Genomic DNA, 17,864 nt, shown 5'->3' with positions numbered 1-17,864 from the left:
GACCACAGATAAATCAACATGTCCTTTCCTGCTAATTTTTTGGACACTCTTCAGTTTTTAAACTCTACAGACATGATGTTCACATTGCAATAAAGCTAGAGACAAAGTTATTTGTATATTATTTCTTGTCTCACAAAGGACTCCATCTCAGTGTATTTCATGTAGATGATACTCAGAGTTTGATATGTGATCAGTTTACCTGTTAATCAATGTCAGATAGATAGGTAGATAGATGACAATCAACTTAAGGTGTCGAGGGTCCAGTGATAAGGTAAAAAGAAATAGAGTTAATCTTAATATCAACAGTGGCAATACATATGGGTTTCCTTGAAAAAAGAATTGGGGGTGGGGCGCCTGGGTGGCTCAGTCGGTTGAGCGTCCCACTTCAGCTCAGGTCATGGTCTCTGGTTCGTGAGTTTGAGCCCCATATCGGGCTCTGTGCAGACAGCTCAGAGCCTGGAGCCTGCTTCACGTTCTGTGTCTCCCTCTCTCTCTCCCCTCCCCTGCTCTCTCTCTCTCTCTCTCTCAAAATAAATATTAAAAAAAGAAAAGAAAAAAAAAAGAATTGGTACATGAGGAACTTTCGATGTCTTGGGAGCATAACTCATGGACTACATAACACATTCACATCAAAGATATATAAATAGGCAGCTGTTCTGCTGAACAAGGAGCCCTCATTTTCAAACAGCTCTGCCCCTGCAGGCATGGGTGCCCACTTCACTTCCTGACTGCGCGTGACGGAAGGAGCTTGGGATGCGGACCCCAGCATGCATTAGTAACCTCTTCATATGGGAGCTTCTCAGGGCCCAGGATGAATCTCAACAAGACACTGCCCAACACGGACACAGCAGTAACCACTGGGGGGCGAACAGGGAAAAAAGGGCAGCGATGTTATTTGATGGCATCACATAATACAGAATTTTTCTTACTTGCCAGATCTGTGCTAAGAGTTTCATACACATTATTCCCATTCGATCTTTATAAAAGGAGTTGTTAGCTTTCTTTTAAGATGAGTAACAGAACAGGTAAGTCCATTTGCCTGAAATTACAGTGGAAGGATTTGCATACGATTGTTTGTGAGTATGAAAGCCATCTATACTGGACCCTGCCACCTTGCCACCAGGTCACAGGCCAAGGAACATTTGGCACTTGTGCTAAATCTTTCTTCACGTGGAAACTTCGGAAGGGTCTCTTCTTCCACAAACTTCTCGCAAGAGGAATGCCTTGCATGGTGTGGCGGCAGCCGAGGAGTGAATTATTGTATGCCCAGACTAGCGACACGAGACACAGATAGACAAATGCTGTGGTGATCTGATTCTAGGCATTTGGCTCACGAACTCCTTGTAAGTCCTTCTGGGTGCCCGCGAGTGGACACCGTGGGATTCTCCTTCCGCACAGATCAACACACGCGGAGTCATCACGACTCCAACACAGAAATCACATCTGTATTGTTGAAGGCATCCCAAGAGCGAAGCTAATGAGGGACCAGACACAAAATTTCTAGCCATGTCAGTGAGTGATGCAGACGAATGGAAGGAAAGTTCTGTGCACCTACACCATATTGCCACACCTACTCAGTCTGTTTCTGAGTTTGGAACTCTGTATGAATCACCCACTTGGAATCAGGCAAGTGGCATCAGCGTGCTATTTTAAAACCATCTACGTCCTGTGAGCTCGGTGCGCCTTTTTCTGCCCATTTGAGTGCATTCTTAAACATTTAATTAGTATCTCAGCTCCGCGGAGGTAGAAGTCGGTGTATTTGCTTAGGTAATTAGCAATGAAGAAAAAAGCATCTAATCACTGTTGGAAAGTGAAAGATTGGAATTTGAGAATATTAGTGCCTGGTTTTCAAAGCTGATAAGGTTAAGCCTCTCAAAGAAGAACGCAAGTGTATTGCGAAGAGCCACATATAATTTGCAATATAATCCTACCTTCCTTGTCTTTGAAACACAATGAACAGCATTAGGAAGTGGCATTATTAGCACATTCTAATCTTTCACGCAGCACTCATCGGCTTAATCAAAGCTGCAGGACAGCTTGTCTAAGCATGCCGCCTGCCTCGGAAGGGCAAATTGCCAACACGGCCCCACCTAACAGCATGTGGTTTGAAAAGAGAATGCACTTGTTTCCGGCTCCCTGTGTCGTGAGTTTAAAATCAGTTTGTATTTTCGCGCAAAGACTGAAGTTAACGTATTATTTGCTTACGTGGCCGTAGGTAACATTCGCATGTGAACCTGCAGAACGGAGTGCTCTCGGGTGTGCTCTCATTTGCCTAAAACCTGTCCTGAAACCCTGCTTTTTCTGTACGTATTTGTACTAAAGTTGAGACTGGAAATATCTTAAAGGACATTCACCACAGAGGGGCAATAGAGTGGCCTGGGTAAGATTTTGGAGAAGACAAAAAGGGATGACGATGACAAACCCTGCTTAGCTATCCCAAGTATGCACAATGGAGACCCCCCCACCCCCACCCCTGCCTTCGCTACTCTTGGAACCGTGGCTTCTCACCAAGAACAGCAAAGGTTGCCTCCTTGAGATTTGAAACACACAAACGTATCAGAATAGTTTTCTCCAAATAGTTTTAACAGAGGAGTAATGCATTCAAACACAACCCTTGAGCATAAACGTTTAAACATAATTTCTCCTCCTTCCCTTCCCTTGTGAGATGCTAAAGAAATTCATTGAAGGCTCTAGGAATGCTATTTAGTCAGGCGCGACAAATATTTCCCAAGTGCCTACCACTGTCCTCTTCCTTTATGTCTCCTCACCATCCTAACAGAAGCCCTTCAACCTTCCAGCTTCTCCCAAAGTGTGGGTACACGCCACCTAGAGTGGAACCATTTGGGCCAGGTGTTAAAATCCGCCCACCTAAAATTCCTAGGCCCACCTAAACTGAATGAGAGTATCTGAGGCCTGGGCTTCAGATCTGCATATTTACCAACATCCAAAAAAATAGATACATAAGTAACTAACTGCAAAACACAACAACACACACACACACACAAAATTGGTGAACTTTCTGCCTTGTGCTAATTCAGTATACGTTAAGATTAAGCTCCTCTAAATTTTGTCTCTTTCCTTCTCTTTCTCTCTGTCTCCCTCTTTCTCTCTCTGTCTCTCTCAAACACACACACACACACACACACACACACACACATACATACACACACATCTGTATGAGCTCTTCCGATGGACTCTGCTACTGTGTAAGATTTTACAGACATAAATTTTATTGTTTTTAAGCTTTCTTAAAAATGTTTATTTATTTATTTTAAGAGAGAGAGACAGAGGGAGAGTGTGAGAAGGGGAGGGACAGAGAGAGAATCTCAAGCAGGCTCCATGCTGTGAACACAGAGTCCAATGCGGGGCTTGATCTCACAAATTGTGAGATCATGACTTGAGCTGAAATCAAGATTTGGACACTTAACAAACTGAGCCACCCAGGCTCCCCTGTTTTTAAACTTTTAAATATTTGTAAAGAATTTCACCTAAAGATATATTCAGTGGACACTGACTGGTAGGGATTAATAGAAAACCTGGAAAAACATAACAAGCAACCCTCAAAGTATTTCTTTGAAGTACATCTCATGCTGGGTAGTACTCACAATTCTGTTTCTACTATGAAACACACACACACACGCGCACACACACACACACACGCACCCCAATTAAGAGATCATTTGAAAAATCTGATAGCACACTGGACCAATGTCATACCTACCTAATGAATAAGTTGAACAGTATTTAGCAATGCAATGAATCCTCATTGGCACATGGGGAAATCATGGTATTAAGAAAAAGTAAAGAAAACTCACCACTTCTTCATGTCTGCATTTTCTCACGTTAATTCCATTTATCTGCAAAGAAAAGAAAACTGTGGTTTCACGTGGCCTATTGTGAATTGAATTTATATTTTGGTTGCACATAGAAAATTAGGGTAAAGTGTATACCTGCAGAATTGCATCCCCGATAAAGAGCAGACCTGAAAGTTCCGCTGTGAACACAGAAAAGCAATGATTATGCATCGACTATTTTCTTCATACATATGAAAGAGTTTTATAATTAAATCAAAGCAATATTGATACAAGGGGGAAAAATAAATGTTTTATATAGACAGCGTCGTAAATGATCCACAAGTAATAGAAATGCAAAAATAATCTTATGATTCCGCCCAGATATTGAAACACCTATTTCTGTTTAATCCTATCATTTCAGATCTTACAGTTGCCGAAAACTGGTCGCTCTTCTAGATGGATGACGAGATTTTCTCATGTACTTATTGTATTCAGGTATCTATGAAAAAGCTTGAATCTAGACATTCAGTCCTTCGGCTATGGGATCAGCTCTGGGTTTCCTTTTAAACATTAGATTGTCTTACTGATTTCAATTGCTTTACATCTTTGGTGTGTTTTTGAGTGAAACTTCATGATAGACTGAGTAAAACTTCATAAGAGAACAGAAAAAAATATACATGTCAGGAACTGCTTATATTCGACAGGACTTGTTATCATTAAGTTTGTGGATATGTTTGTTTGCTAAATGAAACGATTGAAAAGCTATGTGGTCCCTGATTTATAGAGTCACACTCTCTCTTCTCTTTCCCCTTTGCTTTTCTGTGAAAAAAGTGCACCCCAAAAGTAATAAAGGGAGAGCCTCAAGAATCAGACTCAGCCACTTACTGCCTGGTCATGGGGAACGTGGAACTGGTCAATCATATCCTAATCTATAGTATTTAATCCGACATATTCTACAGTAAGGATGGTTTACAATGGAATGGTTACTATATAATTCTTTTAACGCTTTACCTCTTTGCTCCTTGGAGATTTTTGAAATGACAACTGGAATATTATGTTCTGCTCCCCCCTGAAAAGAGAAAATCATATATTGCGCTCTTTAATTGCAAAAAATAAAAATGCAGGTTTTAGTTAGAAAACTATACATGCAATGAATAATCTGTGAATGGACACCAGATAGAATTTAAACAAACTTGTGGAGTTTCTCTACTCAGCACATAGTGCTCCCAAAAAATGTAATCTACCTGTTTAGAATTTCACGGTGATATCCAGTAACTAATAACAGTTGACTTTGAAAGCTTTTGTTTTCCATATCAAGATTGGAAGTGCTTAAATGGGCATTCTCTTCAATGTGTATCATGCTGTCCATTGTAGAAATTCTTATTTAGCATTCAAATACCAAATAATTATGTATTTACATTAACTGGCTAAGTTGTTCTAGGCTGCTGACCAAGCACAGGCCCCCTTGGATGCTAAGTAACTAAAGAGACCTTTACCTGCACAAAGTGATACAGAAAGTCAGACTGCATATGCATGATGGGAAAGGGATCACCTGCATTTCTTTAATTAATAGTAGATTCCTCTTAGTGTGAAAGTATATATGAAACAATTAACAAAATACAATAAACTGGCAAGAACATTGTAGTAATTCTTCATCTAATTGGCCAAATAATATATGAAAAAAGAAAAAAAAATATGTAAGTTAAACTTATATGGAAGGAAATAAAATAAATCCCTGAAATGAGCACATAAAACTTCTGTTTCGGTATGACGGAGCTGAGAAGGTTGAAACCAATAGTTGAAAAATCAAATGAAGGCATTAAAGAATAAAATGTCATGCACAAAAGAAATATAGCACTTTTAATACAGGATAGTTGCAAAGACAATCTAAAATCCCACTGGGTTTCCCAACTTTCAGAACAAGTAAATTTCTTAAACATTTTTTATTTAAGGACAAAAGTTATTTTGGAACAGATGTTTTTCCATGAATGTCGATTTTTAACTCTTAATTGTCAACATACTTAAATATAAGATGGGCAATTATTGTTGAGAAAAGTAATGACATTCAGCTTTTTTCTTGGAAAGTAGTCCCTTTTCCTTCTAGAATATCAAAGAGATGTGATAAATAAAATATTGAAACCGTCTTACTCAGACTGAAATTCAAACCCAGTGCTAACTCTCTTTTCTCACTATTTCTCACCAACCAAATATTCAGCTCCCACCTTCACTAGCTCTGTAAAGTCTCTGACCTAAGCTACATAGCTCCTAATTTTCCTTTGCCTTTTGGTCAGTATGCCCATAAGAAGCACTAATTGTGTCTAACATGACCTCTCATCTGACCGAAGGATAGTGATTTGTGACTGATAGTGTAGTTGAATGAACGCTTATTTAACACACAATAAACACTGAATACAAGGTAGCTATTATCCTAATTAGTCTATCAATTAAGATTTATGAATAAAATTACATGGCATTAGAGTGGTAAATAAGCTTAGCACTAATCCATTCTAAGACCCTCAGCATTTACTATTTAGGGTTCCCAGTTCCCAATCCCTTATTTTTAATTCTATTCTTTCTTTCCCATTATAATTATCAGCTTCCAACCTACTATTATCTTTATTCATTTCTTATATTTATTTGCTTTCTTTCTCCTTCCCCCATCCGTAACTAGAATGTAAGTTCCAAGAGGGCATTGAATTTTTTGGTAATTTGTTTCACACATTGATGTAAACTCAATGCATGGAGTAACGTCTTTCTTTTTTATCTTTGAAATGTTTGTTGATGAATGAGTGAATGAACAAATGAAGTCAGAAGCTTTTCCAGGACTAAGATAGCTCCATTCTTTAAAGCACATTGCAGAATGATTTTAAGTAGAAGCCAAGAATGTACAATGAATCGAATGACCATAGTCATAGTTGGTGTCTAGAGACACTTGGAAATTGGAAGGAATTTTAAGAACACATCTCCATTTCTAAGAAGAAAAAACTGGTTAACTGAGATGAATCATCCACCAATGAAGTTTCAGGTGGTAGAAAAAGAAGAAACAAACTCATCCAGATACTGTATGGTTCAGATATTTGGGGGCAGAGAGTGACATTGTTTATGTCACTCTTCTGTGTGTGACTATCATCAGAGTGTTTTCCTTCAGCTGTTTTGCTTTTCATAGTTTTTTCTCCGTGCACTATTGAATCCAAAGATTTTCTTAGTGCCCAAGATTTTTCATACCAGTTACCATGGTAGGCCAGTGGGAAACCTCTCGCTGGGGTCTGCCTTGCGAAAAGACAGTTGGAATAGCGATTTCTGAGGGCGAACTCAGTAACCCTACTCGTCTCTCAACACCTGGAGACTTAGAGCTATTTTTAAATGACAGGATATAACTAACACCTATTTTGTCAACATTTTTTTTCTTTTATATGTAAAATCTGTCCTGAAATTTGAATGATTTGAGTCCAAAGGTGGGTTTTTCATTTTTGGGTCTTTTTAAATCAGACATTAAGAGCTCAGAAAGGATTCTTAATCTAATTGCAGAAAATTACTTTATTAATTAATTAAAGAGCAAATTTTTAGACAAAACTCGGGATATAAAATTGGAACTTAAAATTACAGTACCTTAATTTATTGGATGAAATGTGAGAGCAGTCCAGCTCTATTAAAGTTAATTAGATTTAGTTCTGGACCTAAATGGGGAAATGTAAGGTTGTCCAGTCAAGAATCAAATAACGCAACTCATCCTATTTAAAATAGGTGATAGACTTCCCATTACACTTAGAATAAAACCCCCAATCCTCAGCGGTCCCCCGTCTTGTGATCTCAGCCTGCCTCTGCCTCTTCATCCTGGACCTTCATCACTCTGAGCACCAAAGGACATCAATATATACTCTCCCCTCTGCCTGGACACTTTTTTCTTTTACTCTTAACCTGGTAAACTCCTCAGATTCAAAATTTCAGCTTAAGGACCCCATTTATCAATGTCTGCTTACATGAAGTAATTCACTTCTGTAACACTGGATCTAGGCTATGATTTACATTTATTTACATCAAAATTTGATCAATGTCTACTTTCCTACTAGACTGTAAAGGTCCTGAGCTCCATGCAGAGCTTCCTTTACTGGCTTCTCCCCAACCTACCCTTCGGATGGCTTGGGTACATGGCTTGTGGTCAAGTTTAGAGAATAAATGAATTCATTGAACTCTGTTGTTCCAGTGTAAAATCAAGACGAGGGAAAGTGAGGCAACATTCTACAGTGCATCCCAGAAAATATTAAAACATATACCATTCAATGTATAATTAAGCTTATGGCTAACTTTATAGGAACCAGGATATAAAGTCCCATCTAAAACATTTTTAGTAGTATTCTATATAAAGCATTTGCCAATATAACTGTGAAATTCCACCAGATAAAACCCAGAATGTTTTCAGATCTTGGAGAATCCTGCCAAACAAATATTTTCAGTTCAGCATTTTCATTATTCCAATCAATCAATCAATCAATCAATCATATTCTGGGATCTGGGGGGAAAAAAGAAACATAGACCCCACCATTATATATATACTTACAGCAATAAAAATATTTGTAAACAGATAATAACAACACAGTAATTAAGGTTAAGAGCCCAATGAACAAGTACGGGAAAAGCACCTAAAGGAATATAATCTGAAAGAATATTGGAAAATATCCTTATCTGTTCGATTGCCATGCTTATCTGCTAGTATCACCTAGTTTGATCTCAGCATGAATTAATGATCCTTCCCACATACTATATGACTGCCTTCATATGAAAGTCCAAAATAGAGACTGAAAGTACGTTAGTGGTTGCATAAAGCTGAGTTAGGGCGATAGGTGGAGAAGGGGATGATAACTCAAGGATATGAGGGGGATGAAGTGCTCCAAAATTGACTATAGTGATGGTTGCACACATCTGTGAATATAATGAAAGCCACTAACTTATAAATGTGGTTACATTGCATGGTATGTAAATTACACCTCAATAAGCTATTTAATTAAAAAATGCTCTTTAAAATGATAGTCGGTCAGTGCTTTTAACTGATCTTGGGACTAATCCATTATCTTCAACTTAAGCTTTATTACATGCCTGGTATCCTATTTCTATGGTGGAAAGGTATATATCCATGTTGTCCCCGGTGGAAACAGAAGAATCAGACTCAAGTGAAAAGAAAAAGGAACACAATGAGGAGAAATGCAACCATATGCAAACTAACATCAACAGTTGATATTTAAAGACTTTGCCCTGAAATCACTAATAAATTGAAAGAAAGAAATTTATTACACCTACTTTGAAAACATAGTTTTATTGGTAAACTTGATAAAAGTAATACCAAGTCCTTGATATTAAATTCTTTGCTTGATCCTAGACTCATTGATCCATTTATTTTAGTTTTGAATAAACCGTAACATAAATAATTTAGAAAGGAAACATTATTTGTGTTCCCAGGTAGAGAGTTTCGAAATAAAATTATTTCTAAATAATTTTCTATATCTATCTATATCTATATAATATATAACTATATATTATATATGTATTTATCATATATTTTATATAATATATGTGATATATTATATATTCTATAATTACATGTTATATTATATATATATTTTTTTTTCTATATATTCCAGTTTCTATACCTGTAGAGCATAGTTATTAAGAGCCTTCTCTTATTATTATTAATAATAATAAAATGTTATCTGCTTTAGGTGAAGTTTAGGCCTAGCTCTGCCCTGTACGACAATGGATAAATTACTTAACCTCTTAGTAAGTAACCCCATTGTCTATAGAGGGATAGCAATAGTTACCTACTTTGCTGGATATTAAGGCCAAATGAAACCAAATATAAAGTATTTAGCTCAGCATCTGGGATTTATAGAGCAGTCGGTAAATATTTGCATTTATTATTTATAAATGATAAAATTTTAATAATAATTATAATTTCATTCTTGATTGTGCAACGTTAAGGCTTCCACATAAAAAATCACCTTTTATTGCAAACATATCTTTAACGGACATAGATGGCAGTGTCGTGTCTGTTGAAAAATACTCCAGAAAACCTTTTCTAGTAATAATATGCAAAGACCCATCTCTAAAAGGTGATTTGTTAAATGACAATGACCAGAGGCATGATTTAATAATATGCAAATGTATGATGTTGTATTTGCAAAGATATGGAAGACAAGTAAAAGGGACTTACTTTAAGGTGAGTATCCACAGAGTGATTCTCAAAGGAATGAGGCAAAAATACAAGAATATTGGGTCCTCTGATGCGAAACTTTGGTGATTATTGGGAATGTAGGTGTGGAGACCATGAAGTCATTTTTGGAAATGGCTTAGTATCTGGAGAGTCCAGACAAAGGGATGAGCATGTGAAAGAAAGATTCTACCCGAAGGCCAAAAGGCAGGCAAGGTGGGAGGGAAAGGGGGCAGAAGCTGAAGAGTGGGGAACAAGGGACAGAAAAGTCCATAGGAATTCAGGAACTCGGGGAAACTAGACAAGGGCCCAGATCAGAATGTCCTGCAGGACCAGGGAGAGGATATACCAGCCAGCCTAATAAATCTGAGAGCTTTAGGTGTGAAAATCAAAAACAAATGGACACCAGCCTTGAAAATTCCAAGCAGACAAAACCAGTTTAAGTCATATAAATAAAGCTTAATTTAGCTTATTTTGCAAGGCTAACTTGACCCGAGTCATGTTTTGTTCATGCCTCCTGAAATCATAAGCAAAACTTGACTTGTTTCCCAAGTTTGATACGGAGGAACCACTAAGCAATTCCCTATCATTTAAGAAAATTGTAATGCAGTCTTAAGACCAATCGCCGTGAAAAACAGTCACTGCCTTCCCACTATACAAGCTGCTGTATAATAATATACCCCTGAGCCTCATTCTGTGTTTTGGTTTGAGGGCTCCTGCTCTGTGAACTGTCTTCTTGGTGGGTGCATGATGAACTTTTATTAACTACGACTTGAATGATTCATTGCTTTTACTTCTGTGATTTCTGAACTTTTTACAAAAGGAAGCAGTTTCAGTCTGACACCAGAGAAGGATAAATGATTATAAGTGGAAAGTTTAGTGATCCTTTAATTCAGTTTTCGGAGAATGATCTTTTGGAAATTTAAAAATGTAAATAAGAAGAGCTTGACATTTTATTGAGTGATAAACCAAAACAAAAACGGATACAAGGGAAGAAACACGCAATGACTTCTGAGGGACGTTTTAATCAAGGAAGACTGTCAACAATGGTAAGAGACAGGAAGAATCATAAAGAATTGTCAGGAAAGATCCAGAGTTACAGCAGTTGCCAGAAGTGTTCTCAAACGCAACACAAGGGTCAAAATAGCTCGAATGAGCAACGCTTTCTGGAAGACAGCCCGGGGAGTGAGCACAGTGCATAAAACCCCAGCATTGGTTCATGATTTAAGTTTCTGATCAGAAAGCATGGCCATCATTTCTTTCTATCTTGAGATCCTGGAGTCGGAGCTTGTGGGTGAAATGCCATTTAAAGACAACAGAGAGCTGGGCCACGTACAAAGGTGTGTGTGTTGTGCCTCCAACTTTCATCTTATTGTACTCTGGCTCAGTTACACATGCGCTCCTACTAGATCTAACCGTAGTGCAAGAAAAACTGTAACACGGGACAGCAAACGCAGAAACGAGCGGAGATCCGGGGATAAGCATGTTCGGGGGGTGGGGAGGGGGGTTAAAAAGAACCCCTTTTATTTTTAGGAGCTGGAAACAAATCGATTAGCTAAACCAGAGGATGGGGACGTGGAGGAAGACAGTCAGCCTTGTGTGTGGACGCTCCACCTGTCAGGACACCTGCTTCACCACGTGCTGCGTTAGCACGAGACTGTCACCTGCCCAAAAGTCCTTGGTTCAGTGTTGTGAGGTTTTTTTCCCCTTGTTTAGAATTAACATGGATATATAGGTAATTTTGGTCCCTACCTTTCCGTGGTAAAGCACTCTTGTTTTGAAAAGATGGGATTTTAAGAATTTAAAAAATAAATTTGTCTCTGGAGATAAATCTGATTTCTATATTAAAACGTAATGTGACTGATGCCAAAGCTCTTTTTGGATGACTGTGTTCCACACTGAGGGTCTAGCATTCTTCAGATACGATTTAAGATGGTAACTATGACTTTTCAAAGTCCCGGATCTTGTAAGAAAGTCCTAATAATGCAAACTAAAATCTTAAGGTAAAAAAATAAAATAAAATAAAATAAAAATAAAATAAAATAAAATATAAAATAAAATAAAACAATAGGGGATAAGACAAAATTTGAAAAGAAAATGGATTAAAATTTACTTACATTGTAGTTTTAAAAATTTAGATCTTCTACAATCTTTCATTATTATTTACAATTTTCTCTTATTCCTTAGGATTATAGGAAGTTTTGAGATGGAAACTCTCCTTAATGTGCACTACATCTTAGTGGCTTCAAGGGAGGAGATCGAATCAAAGACCTGAAATCAAACTGTACAGACACGTGGCTACCTCATTCTCCAAACCACCTGGGACTAAGCCACGCATTTTTGTCCCAGAAGTTTCAGTGTTGTCTCAAGAATATGGCAGAGAAAATAAAAGGAGGTAAAGGCTGACTTTTTCTTCCTCACCCTAATAGGGAAGTCTCTGCCCGGAGAGAGTGTTGGGAGCAAGACATTATTGTACATGGACAGGTGACATCAAAGCTTAATGGACATTGGTTGCCTCCGTCATATTACGCCGCCCACAGTCTATAGCCCCCGGGGCACGTTGAAAGCATTAGAACAGATGCCTCTCTGTGATGTTGTCCACTATCTTTGGTAGCACCGGCCGCCATGTGGGAAAACTGAGGGGTTGCCACCATGTACAAGGCTGACAGATGAAGAAAAACCCATCAGCCAAGATTTGGCAGGAGCACAGAACATGGCCCATTGGCTTTGACTCGTAACGGCACATATTGGAGTGTTTTAGTGTTTTCTGACCAAAGACAAATGGTGGCCATTTTGTTACCTGTTAGTCAGGCTTTCACAAATAATTTTTTGAAAGGTGAAACTGAAATAATATCACCATATGTTCTCAGTACAACGAAATTCAGGAGCACCTGTAGAAGTCTTCACTATATTAGTTAATGTCTTTTTAATTGTCAAAGATGCACCCTTCCTTTTGTTATTTCCAGTTGAGATAGTCAAGGTTTTTAGTCAATAACTCTCACTACAAAATCTCCAGTGTGTGTCAGCAGTGATTAGTTAACTGAAGCAAATAAGGATAAGATATACACTCATATATTTATGGGAGTATTTATATTATTGGTTCAAATTGTTCTAGCAATAAGTATACAAAAAATAAATAAATAAATAAATAGAAAAAAAATAAATGGTCAAAGTTAAAACATTAATTCTGCATTCGGCTAACATATTTTCTTAAATGGTTCTATATATATATATATATATATATATATATATATATGCAGTGTGTGTGTGTGTGTGTGTGTATATACATGTGTATATATACACACACACATGCACACTAACGGAACAAAATACAGCTTAAAAATAAAAAAGCAAGTCTCAGAGGTAACTATTGAGAAAACCAAAATGGAAAATCCTAAAGAGAAACTTTTCAGAATGACTGGGTAATAATCAAAATAATAAACTTAATTTTTGTATTTCTGATTAGTGTATCATAAGAATTGTAAGATAACTTCCTTTTTTGTCAGAATTCCTAATATATGGCACAGATTGCAATTCAAGCACTGCTTTTGTGGCCAATATTATGAATGGAAAATGCACACTCATTTGATTTAGAAAATTAATCTATTTATTGATGTATAAGAGTTTTGTTTGGAATGAAATAATGAAAATATTAAATAGACATAATTCATTTGGCAAAATTCCTGATATTTTAGAATCTGTTAAAATTGTAGCATTTTAATAAAAATAAATAACATCATATTATTGAGTTTAAATTATAAATGGAAATAGAAAAAAAATAGAAAGGAAAATTTCCCTGCATAAAACTAATGTAGCTCCACTGTCAGAAAAAGAGTCAGACCTGTTAGGTAAAAATGCTTATCTCAAATGAAACCACCTCCCGAGATTGGATTTTATTCATATTTAGCTTTTGTTCTCTCTCACGGACTTTTTACTATCTTTAGTGGTATCTTTAAACCCTTCAAGCAATCCCAATAAATATCACAGAAAAAAACAAAAACAAACAAAAAAAGCTTGTCTGTTGTATCATATAATTCCCATGGCATCATTTCCACTTCTTATAACTTGTACTGCAAACCTCCCTGTATTTAGCTGATGGACGATAAAGTGAAAGTTAAATGCATATTTTAAAACTAACATTTTATATAGTAATATTCTTATCACTTGACAACACAATGCTATTCCACACTGGTCCATTTTTCTAAGTCATTTTCATAATGTCAGCTAGAACTGATAGTCACCAAATTTAGAGCTCCACTTTCCAAGCATATATAAACTGAGCTGTGTTAAAATTTCATGAAATATATACCTGAGATGTATGATTTTCACCCTACGTGGGCAAAATACCTAACCCACTGGCTTAAGATAAAGTTAAATTTCATTTATCTATGCAAAGATGTAGGTTTCTAAAGGGCATTTAAAGACAGCAATTAACTTTTCCAATATTTATATAATTTCCCATCCTTTTAAAATTTGTTTTGTTTCAATGACGATAAATTGAAGGTGTGGTACGCTTTTACTAGTCAACCACATCCACAAAAAACAAAGGCATTTAAAATTCATTAATAAATGGAAGTTAACAGGATGGTCATTTTAAAAATAAATCAGATGCTAAAACTGTGTTTACCCTATTTACTTGGCACTGTGACATGAAAATTTGCCGATTTCTAAAAAATAAAAATAAAAATGAAAACGACACAAAAGAAAAAGATGAATAAAACCCAACTGACATTTAACTATTATTAGTGTAAAACTTGTTCTTGCTCCATTCACTGGGTTGGGGGGTTGGGGGGCAGTAGCTCCTCCCCTGGCTGGGTACAGGAAGATACGTCCACAGCAACACCAGATCTGACATTTTAGGTGGTCCCAGATAAAGTTAATTACCTATCTATGTTCAATGCCAGGTAAAATTCCCAAATACTTTTTCTAAGAAACTTTCTAAATCAAAAGTTGGCCAAGGTTTTCTGAGAACCTACCTACTTTATGTCTCAGTGCAAATATTGAAGATTTTGCTATAGCCATATTTATCTAATTATTAATCACCAAATACCAAAATACACAAAAATGCATGCATTACAGCACAGCCTTTAAGGATAGAATGGAAATACAGGTTACCTTGATGCTTAATCCAAAGCCTCCTACAGTTTGTCTTCTAATAGTCACAGTTCTTTCCTGAAAGACAGGATTTTAAAAGTGGTTAGCATTTCCTAATACTATACTTACACACCATTTTCTTCCTCAGGGTTCTGTTTCTGCTCCTTAAAAAAGAAATATTTTGTGACAGCGTACAGGCTCTAATTCTTGCAAAAAATGGGGCAATTTGTAATTTTCAAATCAAAGGTTAATTTATTTGTCAAGATAAAAGAGACTGTATTGTTAGTAAACTTCTAAACTCTCAAAAATTAAGTTCCTTTCAATGACTTTTTTGGACATATTTTGGAATCTTAACTTTTAAACGTCTTCTTATTTTCACATTCTATATTCTTGTTGTCTAAGGAATGACAGGTTTTGGTTACATAAAAATAACTCAATGTCAATGGCAAATATTATCTTTGTCTTATCTCCATCACAACCGAGTCATCTTGCTTGTGGAAATTTGAGAGCTGAGCTGGGAGGCTGCCATGTCCCCGCACATCAACTATTCAGTGCATGTCTGGGATTGAAACTGACTAAACCAGATTCAAAACGATGGCTTGTCTGGAAAAAGAATGGACATTACACCTAACTAATAATGGCAAAGGTATTATCAATTTTCCAAATCAATTCTCTTTTTCCTTCCACAGCGGAAACAATAATTCAATTGCTGGTGTATGAAACAAAAATCACAAAGATCTCCACTTGGACAAATCCTCGAATTTCCAATAAATTCAATATTACTCTGTTTTGGGGCAATCATCTCTACGTAATGCATATTCTGGAGGCATATTGAAAGGTTGAAAGCTTTTATTTATAACGTTCTTCACTTATCTATAACTTTCTCATCTTTTTTAACCTCCCCGTATTTATAGTGGTTTGAGATACCCCACCCCCTTCTCTTGTTCTACCTGGGATAGATGTTGGTTATCTGATCCCCACACATGCCCAACCTCTTTGGCTACACTACCGATCTCCAAGTCTAAATACTGCTTTCTTTCTTACTCCATGGTTTTAGAGGGGATATGTGGAACAGATGATATTATTTAAAAAGAACAAGGAGAAAATCTGGAAAATGTGTGCTTCTGATGTCTCTTCCTAAGTATTTTAAGATAACACAAAAAACAGTCATTTTGGCAGTTACAAGATACCTTCATTTAGCCAAATGTTTAGATTTCATAAATAAAAACAAAATAATGCTTAAAGACTAAGATCACTATACCAGAAATTGAGGTATATTAACTGTTATTTATTTTGAATCAACAAATAAGCCTTTATGGTTGGAAATTGGTGCATACTAAGAAAAAAAAAACTATTAGTGCAAATGAGTAGCATTTAATTATATAAATTTTCTTTTTGATCATGTCCTAAGTAATTTGACCTGCCTTAAAACTACAGATTTTAGGGGCGCCTGGGTGGCTCAGTCAGTTAAGCATCCGACTTCGGCTCAGGTCATGATCTCGCGGTCCGTGAGTTCGAGCCCCGTGTCGGGCTCTGTGCTGACAGCTCAGAGCCTGGAGCCTGTTTCAGAGTCTGTGTCTCCCTCTCTCTGACCCTCCCCCGTTCATGCTCTGTCTCTCTCTGTCTCAAAAAGAAAAAAAAAAAAAAGAAAAAAAAAACTACAGATTTTACTCTTATAACCTGTCATCAAATTATGTTTTCAAGCCCATGTTAAAATTACTTACACAAATTAAGTGTATAGGTGTATTGCAATTTATGCAACGCAACATGAAATATAAAACACACTATTCATGTTGGATAACATCATAAACTCTACTTTTTTATTCTTTTTCTTAAGTAGGCTTCATACCCAGCATGGAGCCCAATGTGAGGCTTCAACTCATGACTCTGAGATCAAGATCTGAGCTGAGATCAGGAGTTGGATGCTTAACCGACTGAGCCACCCAGGTGCACCACTACGTTTCTATTCTTTTTTTTTTTTTTAATTTTTTAAACGTTTATTTATTTTTTGAGACAGAGAGAGACAGAGCATGAATGGGGGAGGATCAGAGAGAGGGAGACACAGAATCTGAAACAGGCTCCAGGCTCTGAGCAGTCAGCACAGAGCCCGACGCCGGGCTTGAACTCAGGGACCGCGAGATCGTGACCTGAGCCGAAGTCAGACACTTAACCGACTGAGCCACTCAGGCGCCCCTACGTTTCTATTCTTAAGCCAACTACTAGATCAGTCCACATTAGTGAAGTCATAAGTAGGAGAAGACGTAGTGTTTAAGAACTTTTATTGCAAAATGCATGTAAATAGGGATACCTGCATGTGCACAAGCAAAAGGTAGACACATGCATTATACACACACAAAATCTCTTAAAATAAATATTTATTGGAAATGTCCTTTTGTCGGACAGGATAAGAGAAATATGTCATATTACATAATTTTCAATTATTTCTCATTAAAGGATTAGTTAAAGGAAAGCTGTACATTGCAAATAATGGGTTTGAAATCAAAGAATCTATCAATGACTCAAATATCCACAACTTAATATGTTTGGGAAATTACTTAAGCCCTCCAAATCTGTTTTTCCAAATCTGTAAAATTTGTTTTACAAATTTACAAAATCCAGCTTTGTTTTGAGGATTGATATTTGTGAAGGACCCAGGCATGTAGTAGAAGCTTAATGAATACACACACACACACACACACACACACACACACACACAATCTGTTATTCTAGACAGAAATTCTTAAAGTCACTTAAATATCTGATCGATATTTATC

The 17,864-nt window shown here is 36.8% G+C and overlaps 1 protein-coding gene across 3 annotated transcripts in view; it reads right to left on the bottom strand.

Annotated features, from left to right (window-relative positions):
• SNTG1 (syntrophin gamma 1) overlaps positions 1 to 17,864 on the bottom strand; it is an 882,155-nt gene that overhangs the window by 256,785 nt on the left and 607,506 nt on the right. For all 3 annotated transcript variants that reach the window (XM_060610497.3, XM_060610498.3, XM_060610499.3), the window contains 4 exons: positions 15,112 to 15,168; positions 4,806 to 4,863; positions 3,951 to 3,994; positions 3,816 to 3,857 (listed from right to left, as the gene is read on the bottom strand). In XM_060610497.3, the coding sequence (XP_060466480.1) occupies positions 3,816 to 3,857; positions 3,951 to 3,994; positions 4,806 to 4,863; positions 15,112 to 15,168 (201 nt within the window). The remainder of the gene's footprint in view (positions 1 to 3,815; positions 3,858 to 3,950; positions 3,995 to 4,805; positions 4,864 to 15,111; positions 15,169 to 17,864) is intronic.

The sequence above is a fragment of the Panthera onca genome, chromosome F2 (genome assembly GCF_046562875.1).
Source record: "Panthera onca isolate mPanOnc1 chromosome F2, mPanOnc1 haplotype 2, whole genome shotgun sequence".
NCBI lineage: Eukaryota > Metazoa > Chordata > Mammalia > Carnivora > Felidae > Panthera > Panthera onca.
This window is presented reverse-complemented; position numbering and strand designations above follow the sequence as displayed.